The 22293-nt window shown below is 42.7% G+C and overlaps 1 protein-coding gene across 2 annotated transcripts; it reads right to left on the reverse strand.

Moving 5' to 3' along the window:
• Positions 1-9382: 9382 nt before the first annotated feature.
• RAMAC (RNA guanine-7 methyltransferase activating subunit) lies at positions 9383-12748 on the reverse strand. Of its 2 annotated transcripts, XM_065847909.2 has the most exons (4): positions 12647-12692; positions 12292-12439; positions 10843-11017; positions 9383-10496 (listed from the first exon to the last, which is right to left on the reverse strand). In XM_065847909.2, exons 3-4 carry the CDS (start codon positions 11007-11009, stop codon positions 10307-10309), a joined length of 357 nt encoding a protein of 118 aa, XP_065703981.1. In that variant the 5' UTR covers positions 11010-11017; positions 12292-12439; positions 12647-12692; the 3' UTR covers positions 9383-10306. The 2 variants fall into 2 exon arrangements, with proteins under 2 accessions (XP_065703981.1, XP_065703980.1); XM_065847908.2 differs by lacking the exon at positions 12292-12439 and having other exon boundaries at positions 12647-12748.
• Positions 12749-22293: the final 9545 nt, after the last annotated feature.

Here is a 22293-nt window from a genome sequence, read left to right on the forward strand (position 1 = left end):
AAGCAAAGGTGTTTTCCAAATTGCTGAGGCATGTATCAGCCCCTCCGTGATAGGGGCCGAGAGTGCCATATAAAAGACAGGTTCACGTGGGAAAAACTGAACAGGAATTAACTGAGTTTCAAGAACTAGTTTTCTGTAATTTTGGAAGTGCATTGCATCTGACTGCAGTTAGTAATCAGAGGTACTGCGTTCAGTACCCAGACACAGGAATATAACTGAAGAAAGCATTTCTTCCATGTACCTCAGTATGCCACTCACCATGGGGTCTGATTGCTTTGTCACTCTATGCAGCCAGGGTTACAACCTTATTTCAAAGTTTTTGGAGTGTGCAGACAATATATGATGTGTCTCCATGACCCAGCGCTTTGTTTTGTGAAACGATACTCGATCCCAACATCATGGTTTGTACAAGCCAGGGTAAGGTGGTATTTGTCTCCCATCTTCTTTCAAAATGTGTTCGCGGTGTAAAGCTCCTGTTATGTGCTTGAGACTTTGTGTGAATACAAGGGATAAGAACATCATCCATCGAGAAGCCAGGTAATGAAACAGGTTGTGCAAAGCCTTAAGATGGCCAAGACTCCAGGGTCAGAGGGGCCTGTGCAGGTTCTGTGCTCGGCAGGTCAGAGGGACCAGCTCCATCCCCCTTTCTCTGGGATGGCTACTTTCGAGGGAAACAGGGTTTCTTTGGGGTAGTTTAGTCTGTCTGCTTTATCTTGTGTGAGCTACAAAGGTCTGCATTGGGCCCTGATTATACAGTGTCTCTGTGGCTGTTGCCGTGTTTACAGTGCTCGTTTGTCAGGGAGAGATGATGTACATGACTTTGGTTAATGATCCTTTAACGCACAGTGCTGCCACTCTAAATTGGAAGAAGGCATCCAAAGAGGACAGGCTGTGCATGATAAATACCTCTCCCACTGCACAGTTAGATTGGGCTCGTAACAAATGTGAATAATGCGATTTCATTTTCCTTCAGCTTTTCAATTTCCTGCTAATACCTTTCACAGAGGGAAAAATGTTTTTTTGTCAAAATCATTATCATTTAAAGCCATGTAAATATGAGAGCTCTTAGAAGGTTACAAAGGTGAATTAAAATACCCATTTTAATTGTTCCTTTAGCATGCTATGTTTGATTTCAGTTTATTCCTTTACCTCCTTTTGTGTATAGTGAAGTTTCCTGACAAAAGGCCAACAAAGAGGATTTGTGAGCTGATTTTAGTATGATCACGTTCTGGCCTGTATCAGTATTCAGGATGTATTGCTTATCTTAGGAACCTGAAGCGATGTGTTAGTTTGGCATGGAAACAGAGTAAGATGTCGACACAAAGTAAGCAATTTATTGAATTAAACAGAATCATAACTACAGATCAGTGATTCTGCTACAGCGTTTTGCTAATTAGAATAGAAGGCCTTGCCGTTACTGCATGGGAATCTGCAGTTTGTCATCTGCCAGCAGATAATCAGCCCCGTTACCCAACTGTGCACGCTCCAGTGCTGCCCGCAGGCCGGCATCGTCACAGGGACCGGGGCCATCGTCACGAGGACCAGCAGAGCATCATCACGGGGACCCATGGGGCATCGTCACGGGGACCCACGGGCATCATCAGCCTCAGAATGGCACAGACCCAGCGTGGCGCTTCCCACGCCAGTTGTGATGCAGATGTTATACGCAGAAGATCCTTCATGCGTTATAACATTTGTTTAGGTTCTCAGCATGCTGCAGGGGACTGACTGCTCCTATGTATTTGTATCTGTTATACTCGCAGAAAAAGAATGTGGTTTATTTAGAAGCTTAATCCATAGGAATTCAAATAAATTCTACTCTTTGGACCCTTTGCTTGTTTTCAGGTCCATACTGTTCTCTACCCCATTTGTGTTAACCCAGACAAATCCTAGTGAGGTGTCAATGTGTTGTTTTTTTTTTTTAATTACCTATAGTCATTTTCTCTTGTTAAATAACATGCTCTCAGCTGTTGAAACTGAGGCGTTAATCTGTAGTTAAATGTGAGATTGCCATATTAAACTCATCTCTCTTGCAAGCAGTAGCAGAGGATTTCAGTCAGTGCTGTAAGGATCCTGGGCTCTCCTGAACTCAACGGGGATCCCTGAATAAGCTGCTGTTACCTCGAGTGGTGTGGACAAAAATACTATGAGGTCATTGCCACACGCTGTTGCACAATGAAGCTGCATCAAAGTAATGAATCCATAGCTGATGATGAAGAGTGTAGAGGAGGAAGAGGTCCCATACTTAAAATGTTGTTAAGAAAGAAGGAATTGGCAATGAGCTCCAGGAGGTTCAGAGAATAGCTGCCAGTGGGAAGTGTGGAAAATCTGTCCCTCGATGCATCTAAAATTAAACTGGACCAAAAACCCTAAATGCAACTACAAATGTGCGGTATTTGGAGGGATGAGATGATGGTGGCATCACAAGAGGTAGAGTGAAAGGGGCTGGTGGTGGACAGGGAATAAAGGCTTTTCCATTTTGAGACTCTTGTAAAGCCCTGCTCTGGTTTGACCAGGTGAAACCAAGATGCAGGTATTTGATACGATCTTAACTCAGGGTTGACATTTTGGTCATCTTGATGCTCACTTTGGGAGATGTGAATAACCAAAAATGAGCTGATGTTCACTTGTTAAGATTTCCTTTTTTATTTCTTTTCGTGTTAACAGTTCTTAGTGTTTTCTAGCAATCCTTGAAGTTTATACAGTAGTAGCAGAAAACATGCAGAGCCTGAGCAGGTTTTCTGAGCTATGTCTTGGGCTGCGCGGTTACGGGCAGGTTTCTGCCTTTTAAAACACAATATAGGAGGTGTGATCTAACGAAACAAAAATGACCATTAAAGCCATTCATCAGCCGATGCCCTGTGGCTCTGCTGCGTGCCGTGTGCGTGTGCAGCACAAGTGGAGCTGAGCCAAAGAGCAGCTGAGTTTGTGGACAGCTTTGAATCCAAAGTCATGATGGGACCTGCTGGGCTGTCTGGGATCCTCCCCCAGAGCATTAATGAGATATAGATGCCATCTGGAGGCATTTTCTTGCCAAGGGACTGCGATGCCGTCTTTGTCTTCCAGTTCTCATCAATCACAAACAGCTTTTAAATAGATTTGTATTTTACCTTCAGTCAGATGATTTTGTCTTCTCAGCTACTAAGGACACTCTGACCTTTCAATAGAGTCTTGTAGAAGACTTTGTATTTCTGATAAGATGCATTTGTTGCAATGGCTGTTCTGTCAGTCTTTTCCTGCAACAGAACCTTCGCTCTCTGATCAGGGCTCACTCACCCACTCCTCCCCTTACCGCTGCATTTTCTTTCCTCTTCTTTTGCTGTGGGTGCAAAGAACAACTTTAATATTTTTGCAACTTGGATGCTTAATTCTAGTAGTTCGCATTAAAATTTTTGCATGTTCTTGGTTTAAAAAAGGGCAAGCACTGTAATACTTAAGGCTGGAATTTTACTCACTTGTGCTGTGACTGTATAGTGTGTGCATGGGTGTTTTTAAAATCAATTAAATATAAACGAATAGTACATTCAGTACAGTAACCGTCACAAGTTTTATTGATGCGGAATATGGTTTGCATAGATTGCCCCCTTGTTTTTAATTCACCTCTCTTTAATTCAATGTTAACTATCGAATTGGACTACCCATACCCCTTAGCTATGACGAGGTTGTCTTTATGCTATTTAGATTTTTGAAGGGCTTTTCTACTACACCCATAGGAGTAGAATCACTTCTGTTTAGTGCAGGTCTAGCTTTGAGAGCTTGCTAGGCCACAGGATCCCAGCTGTACGCTATATAACTGTGGAGTGACATAAAGACAGTGTTTAAATCAAGTCACTGCTTTCCTGGTATCTATAATGTGTTTGGGTTTAGTTTAAAAACTATTTTAAGATCGGCAAACAAATGAATTCCCTCCCCAGAATGTTTCTGATACATTGGGACATACGCTGTACACCACATCTGTGCTTTAAATGGAGTGGCCAAGCAGAAAACAGAGGAGAGGAGCAGGGCAGAATTAGCCACTGTTTTAATGGGTGGAAGATGAGACACAAAAGCATCAGAAGTGGTTTGTAGCTGAACTGGGAATTAACACGTGTGTCTGGTTCTATCTTTGAAAACATCCTTGCCTTTTAACATGCTCTGTAGTTCAGGTAGAATGGCACTGCGGCAAAGTTGTCTTTTTAGAATTTTAAAGTAGCTTTAAAAGCCTTGTCTTCGGGTCTGTTCCAGAGAATAAGGAACTAGTCAAACGTATATCCGAAATAAATAGCCTGGTGCCTGTGTAGCGATAGGAAGGCAAGTAAAAACCGTGTCGGATTTAAACAATATTTTTAGGCCAGTAGCAAGAACATGTTTAATGCAGGTATGGAGGGGAGTAAGATTAGGCTGATCTTTTATTACCTAGCGCTAAATCCGTGTTGTCTCTAAAAATTAAAATCTGCTGGTGAGGTCGAAAGAGGTTCTTTGATTGGATTTACCCAGACTGCAGGATATGTGATCAACAGCCATTTGTTTATCGTCCCTTGGATCTCTCCACCTTCCTTAAGGACTGAAACTCTGCCAGTGCAATGAGCCAGCTGCTTAACTGCTTCCAGACTCCCAGGTCCGTATTCCGACAGCTTGTTTTATGCTGGGGAGGTCCCTGGAGTCTGTGGGGTAGGAAGGAATTTCTGTTCTCTTCCCTCAGGCTGCGGAGTGGCAGTGAAGTCACTTGGATAACCAATAATCAAATCTCAAAACTTATTTTCCGCTGTAGGATTCAGGATACACAAGGAAATGGCCACGAAACAACAGTTCCTTGGGCTGTACAACGTTCCCTCCCACTCCCATCTTATCTTAGAACAGCACAAAATGTCATTCTGCTGATGGACGTATCCTCTGAGCTGCAGGGTGTAGGAAATAGGATTTGCCCCCCTGGTAATTGAAGGTTAAGCTCCTTTCTATTCTTCCAGCAGTGTAGCAGCAGCTGGGGTTCAGAAGAGGGTGTGTGCACCCCAAGCTTGATGCTCCATCACTTCAGAGCAGACGTTTCAAGTGTGTGGCTTATAAATGAGTAACATGGGCTTGATGAGAGGAGAACGTGTGTCCACACGGAGCACTTGCACTGGGCTGCTCTGAACCCCCAGAGGTTTCGTTTGCCGTATAGAGACGCTCACACCTTTAAAACCACTGAAGCAGGTTCTGGAGTGTACTTTAGTTTTAGGTCTCAGTGGTATTCATAAATCGAGATGACTTGATGACTACAGAAGGGTAAAACTTAAAAACCAGGCCTTTGCCATGGAAAATGTTATTCTCTTTGTATTTTGTAAAAAGATTATGTCATAGTTTGGGGCTGTCTGTACTCGGCAATTATTACTATTAATTGTTTTATTGAGCACATTTTCTATTAAAAAAAATATCATTTCAAGCATTTCTTCAGCAAGAAACTTCAGACATAACTTTAGACAGAGAACATCTGCTTTCTGATCATCCTAAACTTGAAGCGTGGTGGCCAAAAGCTATGGGAAACTTCTTATGGTATGACTGGCTTTTTAACCTTTATCTCAATAGTACTAATTATAATCGTAAGTTATTTAATTTATGTGGGTGTATAAAAACCAAATTGTCTGTCCTCACACTGAAAAGAGCTTTGAAGAAGTTTAGTGTCTTAATGGTTCTTTTAACATGTAACAGGTTTCGGTTTGAGGAATTATTTTTTCATGAATGAGGTTGGGCCTTGGTTCTTTTTGTAGTTTTGTAACAAGTAACAGTTGTTTTCTTAACTTTAAGTCATCTTTTGAATAGATGAGGGCTTTTTCTTCAAACAATGAGCAAGAGCAGCTTTGATACTCGATATTGATTCATCTTTCATTATTGAAGCAAGGTTTTAATTACATAATATGTAAAAAAAGAAGCCAACCCATATTTGTGGGGGAAAAAAGTCATCCAGCTGCTCAAGTATTACTTGAAAATGACACATCTGGTTTTTAGGAAAAATCCAACATTAATTTGTATTCCTGTTTGTTACAAGTAACAAAAAAGGTAATGATTTGCCCTGTTGTGTGACAGGAAAATGTCATTATTACCAACTTTTACCATCTCTTGTAATAAATTTGCATTTTAATAGGAGAGAGCACTTAGGAAGTCAAGGGGTGAGCTGTATAGAAATAACACTTTGGCATCACTGTTTTGCATAAAGAAATGGGTGACAACAACTAAGAGCAGTCCGTGCTCTGCTGAAGACAAATATGAGCCATCATAAACACAAAAATAAATCCCAGCCTGTGGAGCCTAATGAAAAAATAACCCTCCCGAGAGGCTCCTCCATAGTGCGGTTGCCACCTCCTCTCCTGGCATTGCTGGGGCCACTGGACCCTGTTTTCATCTCCAGGATTTACATCCGTATCTCTCAATTCAGGCTGCGTATTTCCGAGGTGCTTTCAAGGAAGCCTGATCCGCCCCATAATCTTGCTTCTGGTCATCAAAAGATCGGTGCTGTGCATAATTTAAGCAGGGTTATATAGCTCTCTTCTAACATTCAGGGACAAGGGGATGGATTGCAGTAGTAGCTCTTGGGGCAGTCGGCAGCTGCTGGAAGGAGCAGGCCTGATCTCCCTTCTTGCTTCGTGTGCCTTCCTCTCTTGTTTGTCAGAGCAGGTGTGACTGCATGAGCTGGATCAGCCAACAAAATTCACCCAGATTGTGCAATTCAGAGATTTGTATTTCCAGCCCCCCAAAGGAAAAGGTGGTGGCAGACAAAACCTCAGCCTAAATCTGATAAAAAAGGAATTTTCCTTACAGCATCTCGGTGTAAGAAGTATAAGAAGCAAATGTGAACGTGTTTCTTGGTTAAGCAGAATGCTTTTGAGTTTAAACATATTAAAATATAGAACTGCTGCAATATAGTCAGGTTGTTTAAACAGTAGGAGCTTAAATATGGTTTTTGTTCTAGAAGGTGAATGTTGATTTTATGTGTATCAAAAGTGACACTTGTCTATCCTGTCTGAAATCTCTACTAAAGAGCCTCTTGAAAGTAGCTCAGCTTCTAACTAACCTTTCAAAGCACGTCTGCGCATTTCTGTTCCCCGCTGCAGAGCAGGATACAATAGAGGTTGAATAGCAGTGAACACTCATGAAATTGCATCTCGCAAATCACACTAAGATTTTACTTTTTACTCTGAGCTTTCTTTTGCTTTCAAGTATCTAATGGCTTAGTGTTTTTTTAAAAACTCCAGTTAAGAAATTGTATAAAAGCTGCAGAGTTTTCTCAATTGTTTGCCACCGCACCTGTAATTTAGCATGATAATTCTTCAGTATCAATTAACAGTCCATACAAAATTGCTCTCTGTGTTCAGGAATGGATTTGGAACCTCTGCAAGATGCGTATTCAGAACTTCTGGGGCATCCAAACTCTTGGTAGTGTAGCAGTCATTTTTCAATACGTAACATTTGTCTTTCTTTTGCTTTATTCATGATAATAATGATGTCTGAGCAAATGTCAGGTGGAAGAGATCTCTTGAAGTCAGATTCCAGCCACTGAATTTTAATGTTTACCCTGCAATCTCCAGCTTTGTTAAAGCAAACAATTGCAGTAGTGTTTGAAGTCGCAAATGTTAAAGTTAACCAGCTTCAGTTTTGTCATCAGTAGGATGTTATAATGCACAAACCATAATTGCAGGCAATACTTACTGGTTTTATTTAGCTTGATGGGAACAATCAACTGAACTTTATCATAAATACTAATTCATCTAAGGGGAAACTGCTGGAGGTGATATATACTGAATTATGTTAACTTTTCTGTCCAGTGCAAGGCATGCATTTATTTAGAAACTTATTCCCATGCCATCCCCCCCAAAAAAAAAGATTCTTGACATAATTGTTTCAAGGAAAAGTTTTGTAAACTATACGGGTCCTTAAAGTTGAATTGGGAGCTGTAGTGGTGGTGCAGATGGAGTCAAGAACGTAGACTGGGAAGCTGCACTGGCCTATGTCTCTCCTGGTCTTAGTTGAGAAACTCTGAATGAGAGAGCTGAAGTCATGAAATGTGTTACTGCAACTTCCACATAGACCATCCTAATCTATCTGCTTCTACAGCTTGGTCATGGCATTGTGGATTCTTTATTCACTAGCTGAGACACTAAAAATATCATGGTTATTGGGCTTGAGGAAAGGCAACAGATGAGGCAGGATCCTTTCCTTTTGCCAGGTTTTATCTCAGCCTGAGATGCAGCTCCAGATGGTGAGGAAGAACATCCTGGCACGCTCTGACTTCCGTGGCAGCGCTGGCGGTGTGGGGGGTTTGCAGAGATGTGCTCCCTCCTTGGAGGTGGGAGTCAGGGCTAGGAGGCAATTCGCACGTGATTCTGCATTGAAAGGGAATTCTGCTGCCTCTCCATAGTGCACAGTGAGGGCAGAATCAGAGAATCATTTTGGTTGGAAGAGTCCACCCATAACCTAACTCTAGCACTAAACCATGTCCCTAAGAACCTCCTCTGTATGCCTTTTAAACACCTCCAGGGGTGGTGACTCCACCACTGCCCTGGGCAGCCTCTTCCAGGGCTTTACAACCCTTTCCGTGAAGAAATGTTTCCTAATATACAACTTTGCATGATCTCATATCCCCCAGTGTAACAGCTCTGCCACAGCAATGAGGCTTCAGAAGGGTTCTACTGCATTTCATCCGGCAGGGCTCCTTAAGGCAAAACAATTATCTCGCTAAAAGATTCCTAAGGTTAAACAACTGAATTCAAGGCAAATACTTCAGGAAATAGGTTGTTTAAAAAGTGTATGAGTTAGCAGTATTATATGAAAAGTAGAAAGCAGAAATATTTAGCAGGTAGGCGAAGCTTTTTGTATCATGGCTTTTGTATCACAGACTATGTAAAAGCTACATACAGTGTGTGTTTCCAACATCAACAGTAAACGTACTCTTCAGCTCTTAAAAGCATCTCACCAGCTGGAAGACTCTGTTTTTGCCTTCTGTATTGTTTTTTAAATCAAGATGCACTAATTTGCACCCCTTATCACATAACATCGTGACTCTTACAACAGTCAGCATGGATGGCTCTGTGTTTCTGTACAACAGCTGGAGGAAATGTCAAGTACAAAGAAATGCACTGCTCTCCTCATACAAATCAGGTTATCACGTAAATGGTGAAACAGAGGACTTTGTCCCTATTATAGTAGAACGGAAGATAATGGATTAACACTCCAGACTTCTAATTAATGACAAAGTGTCTCATCCTCCTGATTGTAGATAAGCAGGCCATTCTTCTACCTTAAGCCAACAGCTGTCCAGTATTAACACTTAATCTGTTGGTCCTGCTTCTGGTGCAGGTCTCAGCCTAGATGACAGTGTTGCAGTTCTGAATGTTCCAAAAGTAGGTTTCAGAAATATTCAGAAACATCCTTACCTGTGAACTATACTTTTATTGGGTGAATACTTAAACACAGAACTTAAATTCTAAGAACTGAGTAACACTCTGCACTGCTTGTGCTATTTTCTCATGCAAAAAAGTACAGAACAGTAATGATTAGGGTTCCTTTCTTCTAGAACATGCACAAAGTATTTCATACAAACTGATTACAATTACCATCAAAACTTTACAGCTTTACTGAAATGGGAATTCCAAAATTTGTTATGCATACACTAAATTTATTTTGAGTTGCTACAAAATAATCACTTCTCAGGTAAAACTTGTATGTTACTAAACTACTATGATAAGATACACTACTTAATTTTTATTCCAACTTCAAGACTGTGTTTTGAGAGGAATACTGCAAGTAAATTGAAGCCATTAAGTCAACAAGACACTAGGCTGAGCCCATAAAATATTGTTGTAACAGCATCTCTCTTCTCAGTCTTAAGGCATCTGAAATTCAAACCAAAGTGAGCTTTTTCTCACTATCAAAAGCCAAACTAAGAAATTCACTGCAAAGATAGACTATGTCATTTTCAAAAAGAACTATCTTAAGGAAATGTGTCACTGCTACAGGCTGTACACAAACCACAGCTATTTTTCCCGTGACCTGTTGTGCTTTCTAAAATGTAACAGAGAACTATCAGTGATAGAAGAAAAGTGTACTAGTATGTACTCAGACAAAAGAATATGAGATAGAAATTTAATCTAAGATCTAGAGACTCTAAACAAACTGTATAATACACTTTTATTCATAAAAGGTATTCTCTTTTTCAATTCACAACTACAGATAATCAGCAATGGACTGTAATACCGATTCCTTAGTTATCTATAAAACTGTGAGAAAAGGAGAAAACGGAAGTCTAACTGAATATGTTACACAGCATTACTGGACTTTCATACTACAAGTGTCATCAGTAGGGATGGTAACGAGGCCCTGGGTTGTAGGAGTTGTAGCCATATTGTCCGTAGTGGGAGGAGTATGATTGTCCTTGCCTGTGCTGCTGGTAGTTATTGCCCCAACTTCTTTCTGGCCTCTGATTAGATCTGTAGTCACCTTGCCAGTTGTACCTGTCCCCTCTGAAATATCTACCATCTTGAAACCTGCAATGAAAAGAAAGGTCAGAGATTCACAATGCATGAAAAATGTTCCTGGCTGAGCAATAACAAAGCCCAGGGCAGTGGGCTCAGCGGTTCCAGCTCATTCCTTACTAGAAAGCAAATCACTTAATACTGTTACACACAATGCAAAAACTTTGACTATCAATTCAGACAAAATGTAAAACCTCATTGATTTTCAGAGATGACTATTTATCTTGAACATAGTTACCTATGAAGTAACAAGAAGATACTTCTATTAACAGAACAAATTCCTAGCTTTCTTCTGAAACAAGTGATCATTTAACTATATATCTGTGAAACTACCAAGATTAAAGAAAAAAATCAGTACCGATCTCTGTTTCTCTGGTTGCCACCAGATCTGTTTCTCCATTCTTCAACTATAGGAGGGGGATCTGCAGGGCGTTTCAGATATTCTTGGTATTCTTCATCATCTGATGTGAATCGATGAGCAAACATCTTTTCATAATTCAGGGGCATGTCAGCCAAGGAAGTCATTCTGAAAACTTGAACATGAACATAATAAAAGTGGCTTTAGCAATGTATGAAGACTCTTACGGTAATAGCTACCAAAATCCACTTAGGGCAAATGAAGGACAATGAAAAGTTACACTCAGATTAACACAGCAATTAAGTTTTGGGCAGACAGCATAGATGACTGACTCTTAAGTCTTGATGATCTAAGGCTATAAATAACTTTGCTGAATAGCGTATCTCTTATGGAAAGCGATTCCAGTTCCATGGGCAGTCTTTGGACATCTACACTGGACATGCAGACACCAATCGGTCTAAACACTGGGAGTGGTTTTAAGGGTCTCCATCCACACAGAAGAAATTCAGCTAAAGTTAATACCCAATACAGTCAGCCACTACATAGCAGCAGTTTTGACTTTATTTTGATAGACCCAGATTGGATGAGCTGCGGTAGAAAGATATGGGACATTCTGAGAGTTAGTAACAGAAAAAAATATTTCTTCAGAATGCACTCCCAATCTACTCCTCATCCATTTTTAATGGGAAAAACGTTACTACCACCAGCTTGAAAAGTTTGCTAAGATATAATATCATGCAAAGCCTACAGACACATACAGCAAAGCGAAATAATCAGATTTATTCACAGTAATTTATGTGTTAATAACTTGATTCAGGGAAAGGACAGCACCTAAGAGGATGTTAAATTTCCTCATAATGTGCCTCTCTGATGGGATCTGCGTTTAAGGTCTTAGTTTCCTTGTTTACCTAGCTCTATATGCATTTGCCCTTCAGACATTGGTGCCATCTAGTACTCCCCATCAGTAAAAGTCTGGCCCTAATAGCAGGTGCTGAGAAGGGCTCTATGCCTAATGTTTTAACAAGCTCTGGGTACTTAAAGAGCATTAATAGTCTTTGCCTCTAGTCTTCCAGATTAAGCCTGTCTGCTGTCTCCCGAAGATTTGCAGGCAGGACTAATATTCACCTTGTAAACTGGAGGAAAGCAAGGAGATGGGTTTCTTCTGAACCCTGGCAGCTAAAATATATACCCTCAATAACCAAGCCCAACTCTTCTCCCCGCTGTACCCATGAACAGCTTGAGACTGGGGTCAGTGGCATGTTTATGGGGAATACGGCACATTACCCTTTCTTAGGCTGAACTCCCCTTTTGTCACCTTCAGAGTTCAGCGTCTGGTGGCACATCTGCAGCCTTCCACCTCATGATGCAGTGTACACCTTTCTGAAGCAGGATTAGGAGCTATTTCTGCAGGATGTCCAGTGACTTCATCCTTTTTTACAAGGAGCTCACCTCGCTAGTTTTTACCGAGCTGTGTCCGAGGAACTTGGCTCCTCAGAGGGGCCAGGAGGCCTTCAGGACCCGCAGCCTTCTCCAGAGAGCAAAGGAGCTGCTCTCCTCGCGATTAATAATTGTAACATCAGCGTCCATCCTGCGGGAGCTGGTCACAGAGAGACCCGTCACCCTCCTCCGCCCACGGCCAAACACCTGAGCAGCGGCCGGGGCTCCCTCCCCCAGCAGGGCTCGGGCCGGGGCCCCGTCTCCTCACAGCGGCTGGGGCCCCGCTCGGAGCCCGCTGAGGGAAGCAGCGGCTCTCGGCTCCCCCCACCCCTCCCAGGCCTCCCCGCCGCCATCGCCGCCCCCTCACCGGGTCCGCCAGCCGCCGCCGCGCCGCCGCACAAAGCCCCGCCTCTTCCGGCCCGCGCCCCGCCACTTCCGCCGGGCCGGGTCCCTCGGGGCAATGGCGGTCGCGGGGCTTTAGGGGTGGGAGAATTGACTCCCCTCGGTTAGGATTTGATGCAAAGCCCATTCACATAAACAGAGGTTTGTGAGGCGCTTTCCTTGGCTCCTGCGCGGGTTTTAAGGAGGCGATGCCTGAAATATTTGGATTTTAACGGGAAGGTGCAACTGACAAGGGTAAAACGCAGTGTCTGCAGCCCTGGCTGTGGTGCGGTGTGAGTGCGTTTCAGGCCTACAAAAGCTCAAAGATGCGTTGAGTTCTGTGTGAGAAAAGTGTGATGACATGAAGCCTTTTTGGCAGCTAGATAGTCCTACGTGAACCAAAATAACTCTGGATGGCATCTGTTTTGGCAACATATTTATGTTCCCACCTGGTGTAGATGGTGGTTGGTCCTGTCGCCTTTCATGAAGTTCAATGTGAATGTCCAGACTTTTCCTAAAGGTGCTTTGGTGCCTGTAAATACCTGGAGGTGGAAGCTGCACCAGCTCTCCTGCGCTGTGTCACCAGTTTCTGAAGTGCCACAGCGGTTATTAACAGCTCTGTGCCCAAAGGATTTATGGTGCGGGGATGTGGTGTTGCCTCTCCGCTCTAAATGAAGCGGTGTTGGTGTCCCTGTTCCCCTATTTGCCTTCTTTCCGCAACGCTGACGTCTTTGCGTTGCTGACTGTTTTCCACAGCTGCTCAGCCAACGATTTTTAAATGGTTTCTCGTGCTGCGTGCAAGAAATGGATTTTTTGTAGTACCCTTTCAGAAAACAATATTTTTTAATAAGCTTTACTAGAGACTGTTGTTCACAGGCACTGGCAAAGCATAGAGACTGATAATTGAGAATGTCATTGAAACAAAATACCCCAGCAACAGCGATAGCAGCATTCAATTCTCCGAAAATATTAGGCCAGCCCTTGTTTGATATAAACAGAAATAATTACAGTCTGCTCTCCTGTGTGACCTATAGCAGGAGTGTATTGTCACTTGCAGAATAGAAACGATAACCTCAATCCAAACACCCCAATGCAAATATCTTAGCCTGGGTAGCTAGTTCTAAGCCAAACGCATTGTCGTAGAGGCTGAAAAATAATATATTTTAGCTTAAGTTTTCCCCATATAATTCCTGCCCTTTTAAAGTGGGCAGAAATAAGTAGGATTTTATTTCTTCCCCAGACGTGTTTAATTTTGACTGCTGGATAGTGCAGTTTCAGGTGTGTCTACAGAGGTTTTTGTGCATAAAATTTCATGGGATGATCCTAATAAAAAGGAGATAATTCTTTCTTCTTTTTTTTTTGAGGTTCTAGTCTGCTGTTGCATGGGTGACATTTTTCATTAAAAGACAAAACTGAATTTAAATTAAACTTTTAATTATAGACTCAAGTCATCCATACATTTAAGCCTGTATGTAATCTAACCATATCTATAAGTTCTGTTGAAGGCGTGGGCCCCTTGTAAGTGCTGTGAGCAGTGCACTTCACAAATTACAGTTTTGCTAAGATGCTTTTATCAGCATATCCTGCACAGAAAAACACTTGCAGGCAATGGCTAAATCAGAGTGGCACATAATTATATGTATGATATATATTTATATATGATGTTTGTGCTTTGAATCTTTTTTCAGGACATGTTTTTGTGCCTGTTGTGTTATAGCATCAAGAAGGAGATCGTGATCCTGGTGGCAATTTCCTAAAGCGTCTCATAGATGTTATACTGAAGTTCAAACTGCATGTAAAAAAAAGTGACAGGTGATTTTTAGAGGAATAAACACTCAAAATGAATGTTGTCACCAAGCAGGCCTTTCAACACCCACTAAATGCCTCCTGAAGCACATGCCTACATAGTAGGTACCCAAATACTTAAAAGGTCCAGCTCCAAGTGTTGTCAAGACTGAGGATTTGATAATCCACTCGTGCAATCTTCCTGCTCACTTCAAGGCTCTCTGGGTAATTAATGTGTTGTTTTTGTACAAACACGATCTTGTAATCAGCATATCTGCAGTCTGTGAGTCTACTGTAGTGTGATAAAGCCTCAAAGGATTTGCCTTTTCTTTTTTTCTGTGGATTTCATTATGTTGAATAACATACTGTTAGATGAAGTCTTATCTTCTACATTTTAAACTAAGAGTTGTTCCTTTTAATGTATCGGAAATTAATGGAGCTTTTATAGGATGGATCTTCCTGGCTGAACAAAGGCACATAAACTAAAACTAGCAAAGTGTTGTTTGCCTTGAAAAAATGGAAAATGACAGTTCTTTTTGTAATTATTTGGTCTTGGTGACTCTTACTATTCTGTCACAAAACTTTGCTGTTTACACAAATCCCCAGCTTCTGGACTCGTGCTGTCATTATATTCAGCTTTCATTTGAAAACATATTTCTAGCCCTCGTGATTATAGATACTTCTTGGGAAAAGAATTAAGTCTGCCCTACAGAATAACCAGCCTGTACCAAGAAGCGAAAGGAAAACATTATTCAAGTTTTATTTGTTTAAAATCTTATATTTTTTGCAGTTTACCATTTTGTTATGACTAGGTTCTTTGCTTTATCTCAGTAGGGGTTGACAGCTGTGGCATTTCTAATGAAAAGCCAGCATGTGTCTGAGTAGCAGAAGAAAAGGAGACCTACGTTTTTTTGTGCATTTCTATACCTTTAAACAGAAGGAATCCTTTTACTTCAATATTAATATCTACCTTGAGAAATCAAGTAAGGAACTAACATCCCTTGTAATTGGGGCCTGTCTGATCCAGGGAATACTCACTTATAAACAAATAAGCGGAGAAACCTCCATCAATTGTTATGGATCCTGCTGGGGTTTTTTAATAACCAAATAACATATCAGATAATATTTTAGTGAAAAACTGTTTCTCTTCAAAGCTCTGAATCTGCTCAGCGTTTTCCTGACAGCCAGTTTTCTTCTAACTCCCCCCAACCCCGTCCTTTTTTCAGTGTCTCAGTTACAGTGTAACCAAAACCCTGGTTTGTTTGTACAACGAAACCCGATTGCCCCAGATAATTTATTCTAGGAAATGGTGATGTCTGGCACTGTTAGAGCAAGACGTTGTGTTCTGGCTGCCAGCGGGTACAAAGGGCGAGCGCGCAGCCCTGTTATTGATTGCAGACTGAAGGGAAGCTCTGCTTCTGTGGGCACAAGGGGCTGTGGGACCACCGGGGGACACCAGGTAACCAGTGACCCCAAAGTGTTCGCTAGGCCATTCATTGCAATGAGAGATAGGTCAGCAGAGATAGTCTTTAGCCAATCTACAGAAATATCTGGAGTTGTGCTCTTTTTCGAAGACCTCCTGTGCTCGGGAGATCAGTTCTCATCACGGGGTATTATTCCTTTGGCTGGAAAGCATTATTGCCTAGATGAATCCCACTTGAATAACAAGAAAGACGGAGATATAACAGCTGTTACTGACAAATGCCTCTGAAGCCCGAGCAGTTATTCTGTCAGATCTCTGCCTTGCCTTTGCTGTTGTGTTGTACAATATCACCGAGCTTCAGAGTGTCTTTCACACGCCTCCATATGGTGTTGTAAAGCGAAGTCCATAAAGGAACAGACTGCGCCGTTTCTACCAACTTCACTAAACTTAATACAAGAAATGTTTCCTTCCCATAACAATGACCTTTAAATGTTAACTGCCTAAAAAAATAACATTGTCCTTTTTTAAGAAGGGGAAAATGCAGTTCCTGGTGCTTGATTGTGTTACAGAATAACCATGTGGTGCTGTGGGGCCCAATTCCTTTGCATTAAGCTTACAACAGGCTAACACTTAGTTAGAAGGAATTTATTCCTAATTTATACCAGTATGAAAGAAGGCCTTTAATTTTCCTGAGAGCTGTTTCTGTTATCAGTCTTTTAAAACTCATACTCACATCAAATTGTATTTCTAGTGTATTATTCTTAAAATTAATGCCAAGGTAGTGTTATCTGACTGTCATTTATGCATATCTATGTACATATATACAAATTAAAAATCACTACATTCTAGCTGCCTTCTTTTATTGTCACCTTTTAAACTGACTAAGCCAGCTGTGCCCTTTGGGGTCTATAAGAATGAATCATTTTTATTATTTTTGCTCTCTTAGACAGTAATTACAGAGCACTACGCTGTCTCTGCTTTTTTTAATATTATGGTGCCATTTTAATCCATGGTGCAACACCATTAACTTCTGTAGAGTTACACTAGAAATGAATTTGTCCCCAGGAGGCTTTTCCAAATGTTCAGTTCTTTCCTCATGATTACCCAGAGGAGGGGAGAAGAAGGAGGCAAGACAGAGGGCCCTTTGATAGGAGGAATGTAGTTCAAAGCAAAGCCTTGTTTCTGCCATTCATGGTGCTCCATATGGTCCTCATTTGGGGTGGCGGTGACTTAGACCCCGTGAGGCACACATGCTGTGGCTGAAGGGCAGGCAGAAGTTTTAACACAGCACATCTGGTGCACAGGTTATGCTCTTTCTCAGACGTAGGTGCTGTACAAATGGAGGGGAAAAAAAAAGTGGGAGGAACATTCAGACACTTAGAGCGTACTTGCGTGGAACTGCTTGAAAGTCAGAAAATGGAGTAGCCAAACGCTAAGCTATCAGACTCATCATCATCGTCAGGCTGTCTAAACTCCAACTCAGATGCTCTTTAGATGTCAAGTAATCCTGCAAGTGGGGATGTACGAATCAGTGCTACCATGGATTGCCTATTGTAAAGATAGATGAAAATATAATGGAGATACTTGCAGAAGTTTCTAGGACTAGATTTTATTCATACTCAATTTTCTTTTATAGTAGGATATTTAATTTTAGTTTGGGCTCATTTCTCTTGTTCATATCCAGTCTGAAACGTTCAAATCTGCTGCACTGCAGTACTGACAACTCGTCGGTTAGATATAAATTAGTAGCATCTAGCTGAGTTTAGGAGGGGAATTCAGAGAATTTCCTCTTTGCTGTCAGGGAGCAGGGAGGGACAGGAGCCAAGGGTATGGCCGGCAGGGTGGGGATCCATCCTGCAGCCCCCAGGCAGGGCTGGCTGGGGGCAGCAGCCGAGAGCTCAGAGGGCTGGGCAAGCTCATGAGGATGAGACAAGTCCAAGGCAAGATGGAAATTTAGTCTGTGGGTCACTGCCCACTTCAAGAGGTCCGTGGCCAGGCACAGCACAGCCACAGCACAGCTGGATCTGAAGCCCAGCACAGCTGCAGCAGCACTGGGCAGGGACTGAGGGCCCAGGGCTGAGCTTACATGAGCCCCCATGCCCAGGGCAGAAGGGGAATGGGGAGAGGGAGCAGAGAGGTTGGTCATGGTAATTAAGGCCTGTCAGTGCATTCAGGGCCCTGACGTGCACATCTGGTAACAATTTCTATTATGTTTAAATCAGAAACTCAGATCCGTGCAAAACCTAGGAGCCAGCAGAAGGAAGCGGTTATGCCTTTTTAGCAAACGTCTAGCGTTTCTCCTGGGTTGGATGGTTTATGCAGTTTGCACGTTGCACGCCAATCAGTTACCTCGGATACAAACTCATATTCAGCGTCTAAAGAGGATACCTAGGTCTTACATTTTATTCCCGGAGTCTCCCTTCTCCGGCTGGGGACATTCCCCAGGCACTGGAGCATTGCCCTGAGGCTCCTTGTGTGGGACTCGTGTGTCCCCTCTGGGGCCCAGGTTTGAAATGTGGCCTCACCACCAGCCCTGCAGATAGATGTGATGAGGCCCTGCTCCCGCTCGTCCTGCTTCTCTGTGTCACAGCCACCGCAGGTGTGCTTCATGTTCAGCTTCTGCTAAAGGCAGTGACAGACAACAGTGCCTCGGTGTTTTGGTCCCTCTCAAGGCTCAGGTCGTGGAACTGGTCTAAATAATGCTCCCTCCATTTGATACTAAACACGGCTCTCCCCAGATGGCTTTACCAAGAAGCTGTTAGTTAGCACAGGAATTTGTCCCCTTCCCTTCCCTTCCCTTCCCTTCCCTTCCCTTCCCTTCCCTTCCCTTCCCTTCCCTTCCCTTCCCTTCCCTTCCCTTCCCTTCCCTTCCCTTCCCTTCCCTTCCCTTCCCTTCCCTTCCCTTCCCCGCCCTCTCCTCTCCTCTCCTCTCCTCTCCTCTCCTCTCCTCTCCTCTCCTCTCCTCTCCTCTCCTCTCCTCTCCTCTCCTCTCCTCTCCTCTCCTCTCCTCTCCTCTCCTCTCCTCTCTTCTTCTCTTTGCATCTAAGGAGAGTTCTTGAAAGTTCTTTGCAGTTCCTTTTAAGGTTGAGGGCCATTAAAGAAAGCAAGGGCTGAAGTATAGGCCAACTTTGTTCTACTTCAACTTTGGAGCGTCTTCTTAATCTTAAGTAATTTTTTAGAAAATTGTAAACTAGAACTTTCCTGAGATAACAATCTATATTGAGACCACACTGTGCTAAAGTGAAATGAAGTATAAGTGAATTAGCTGAGCTGCAGAGAAGCCTGCAGGCTTTTGCAAAGCTGGACTGAGCAGTCTGCTCCTTGTTCTGCTGTTGCCTGTCTACCGCTGTGCACTCCCTCTGCATCCCTGCATTGCTCCTTGTCCTACACAAAATCTGGAAACTCTTTAGGCAGAGACTATCTTTTCATTTTATGTTTCTTCTGTGCTGGGGCTGGTCCTTGTCTGGGGGTCGAGGTCACCACTACTCCTAGCAGTAATAACTCTCCTTCCTGTTACTAAATTAGGACTGGAGATCATTCTTTACAGCAAACAAGGGTTCCTAATCTTTCAGGAGATTATACTGTGACTGCTACCCCTCTGTGTCCCCTCCCGCCCTCCCCAAGTCCTCTTCCTCTGGTGTCGAGGCACAGTATCCTTGCTCCCCAGTGCTGCTGTGACTTCTGCATCTTTGTCCCAGCCTCCCGCGGCACTTTCCTTTGGTGGAACCTTTCCGCAGTGCGGCTGTTCTGTGGCCCTGCTCACCCTCCCAATTTCAGCTCTCTCTTCGCCACTTTCTTGAGTTGCGGCTGCTTCCTTCCCATCCCTGCACCGCCTGCAGAAGCCGTGCTGGGGAGGCAACCAGCTGCTTGGTGTGCTAGTGCTCAGCTGAACGCTGCTTTCTGGTGTTGGTTGGGAACCAGTTCAGAAGCCCATGCTGACTACTCCACAGTCTAAACCTAAAAAAATACAGACTTGTTATCTTGGAAAATGCAAAGCTCTGATGGAGGCTCATTAAAAACAAGCTCAAAAAATCTCACACATAAATGAAAACCATGCGGTAATTTTTGGTGATATGTTGAATGTTGTTGTTTTATATTATGCTGTGGCTGCTAATAGTAAGAATAATACAGAGTTATTTTCTTGGTCTTAAATGCTGGTGTGGGGGTATCACAAACTTTCTGAGTATAAACTTTAATTAAAAAGCAAATCTCCAAGCAGTGGCATCTGCAGCATATTGCAAGATAAGACTTCGCCAACCTGAAAAACTAAGCAAGATTCTAATTAAATCAGGGAAAGAATTATGAACTAGCTATACATTTTATTTAAGGATGGCAGTTACATAAGTTATCAAAGACCTCACACTTGCTATCTGATGGGAAATGTTACTGCCAGATCTCACAGGCTATTTCCAGGGAGAGAAATCCTTGTTCCGCTGGTTCCAAGTACTGTTGTGATTTTGCCTTCAGTGGGGTCAGGACTCTGCTGTCGCTCTCCGTTTTACTCGGAAGTCACGTCGGTCCTGTCGAAAGCTGCAGATGATCCAGCAATGAAGCAATGTGTCAGCGTGCTACGAGGAAACACCGCACCGCGAGTGCTGCCATGTTTCCAGTGAGGCACAATGTCCCGACTATTTATGGTTATTAAAGGTCCCCGGTGCACCTTTTGAAATGTAAGGCTCTTAATCCCTGTGTGCTGGCCAAAATCTATTTTCAGGGATGCCACCCTGGCTATCAGCATTTCCTCTGTTGTTCCAGATGGAGATAACGCTGGCGATTGCATCCTGTTCCAAACCGCGTGCTGGGCTCCTCTCTGTTTTGGAACGGCGGATATTTTCCAGAAACAACCATGCTGCAGTGGTGTGTGAAGTGATCTCTATATATCCCTCACTTGTCTCACAGCAAAAGAATGAGGATTAATCAATTACGACCAAATCATGATCCCAGTGAAGTCGAAAGAAGGGGTTTTTTCCACTGGCATTGTGGGGGCCAAGGTTGGCTTCTGTGTGGACATCACTGTTTTGAGATACCTGCACGTAAAACCAAATGACAATACAAAGCATTACCTTGTTGAAGGTGGCTGTGTAGTGAGAATTCCTTTAGCTGGAGAGGAAAATGCATTTTAAAGGTGTTGTGGTGTTGGTTGGTTGGCCCTTGTGGCTTTGCATGTCCTGTGCATTCCAAACACGTCTGGTTACGTGTGCAGGGCTGGCTCCTGCGCTTTTCCCAATGCAGCTCCTGGTGTGAAATTGTATCTCAGAAGCTGTGTTCTTGAAACCAGCAACAATTCAGCTTTAAACATTCAAAGAACGTTGAATATTGAGTAACAACAGCTTCAGGTTATTCTGTTTGACCAAATATTAATTCTTCTGAGCAAACAAACAGAGGATCTAAACCACAGCAACTCTGGCGAGATTTCTAAGAGACTGCAAAATATTTCCTGCTTAGATCTTCTGTCAGATGCCACTTTTGATGTCACATTTCAACTTGTAAACCAGTTTACAAGTTGGACAAGTGATATCACTGAGAAACATTTTTGCAGGATTGCCTAACTTCTTCCATGCAAATGTAATAATAGTACATCTCTCATGCAAATATAGGAACGAGTGATCATGGACTATTTTGGGAAAAGCATACTCACCAGATGGACATAGAGAGAATATTCATCCAGCCACTGAGGAGCAGAAGAACAGTAATAAATATTATTAAAGACAGGTATGGATGAGGATTAGCCTATTCCTGCAGGAGAACTATCAAATTATATTTAGAAAAATGTTGGTACATTCACAACATAAATCATGTGCTCTTCTGTAAATGAACAGTAAATGAAAAATAGAGGATATCTGTCATCCATACTTTAGAGCGTTCACTTTATTTTCTCGAGTACGTAGGAATGGTTTGATGTGTGTATATTAACATTCCTCCATTGGCTAAAGATTAAACCACAACATAGCCCAAAGCTTTTCTGCAAGTTGCAAGTGTTCTGCTGCATCTTCCACCAGGTCCCATGGAGTTTAACTGAATTCTGTAACTGAGTGCTTGGTGTCACCTCCCGTGGAGGTTCATTCTGATCCCTCCCCTGGCTCCAAAGCCCCAGCTGAACTGTGGCTGGAGATCTTCACATGATATTAATGCACGTATGGCGCTGCCTGCCATCCTTTTGGGACTTCTTCAAAAGCAAGGGCAGCGCTCTGGATCTCGAGAGCGCTCCTCCAGGTGCCTGAGCTGCACACATGTCCCTATTTTTAAATTTTTCTAATATTTCCAAGTGAGTAAAACTTTTGCTCTCATTTTTCAAACAATATGGATTTTGTAGACCTACTAAGGACTATGAGATTTCCCCAGAAAAGTGGAATCTGTGTTTACCATTAGATATGAGCACTTCTGTAACTGCTGTTACGTAGAGTCACACAAGGTTGGATTTAAGA

The sequence above is a fragment of the Patagioenas fasciata genome, chromosome 12 (assembly GCF_037038585.1).
Source record: "Patagioenas fasciata isolate bPatFas1 chromosome 12, bPatFas1.hap1, whole genome shotgun sequence".
NCBI lineage: Eukaryota > Metazoa > Chordata > Aves > Columbiformes > Columbidae > Patagioenas > Patagioenas fasciata.

Bases quoted from the DNA above. Each gene is read 5' to 3' on its own strand.
- RAMAC (XM_065847908.2), bottom strand. From the start codon at position 11,009: ATGACTTCCTTGGCTGACATGCCCCTGAATTATGAAAAGATGTTTGCT. The intron at 10,497-10,842 runs GTACTGATTTTT...TTTTCATTGCAG, and splicing joins AACCAGAGAAACAGAGATCG to GTTTCAAGATGGTAGATATT.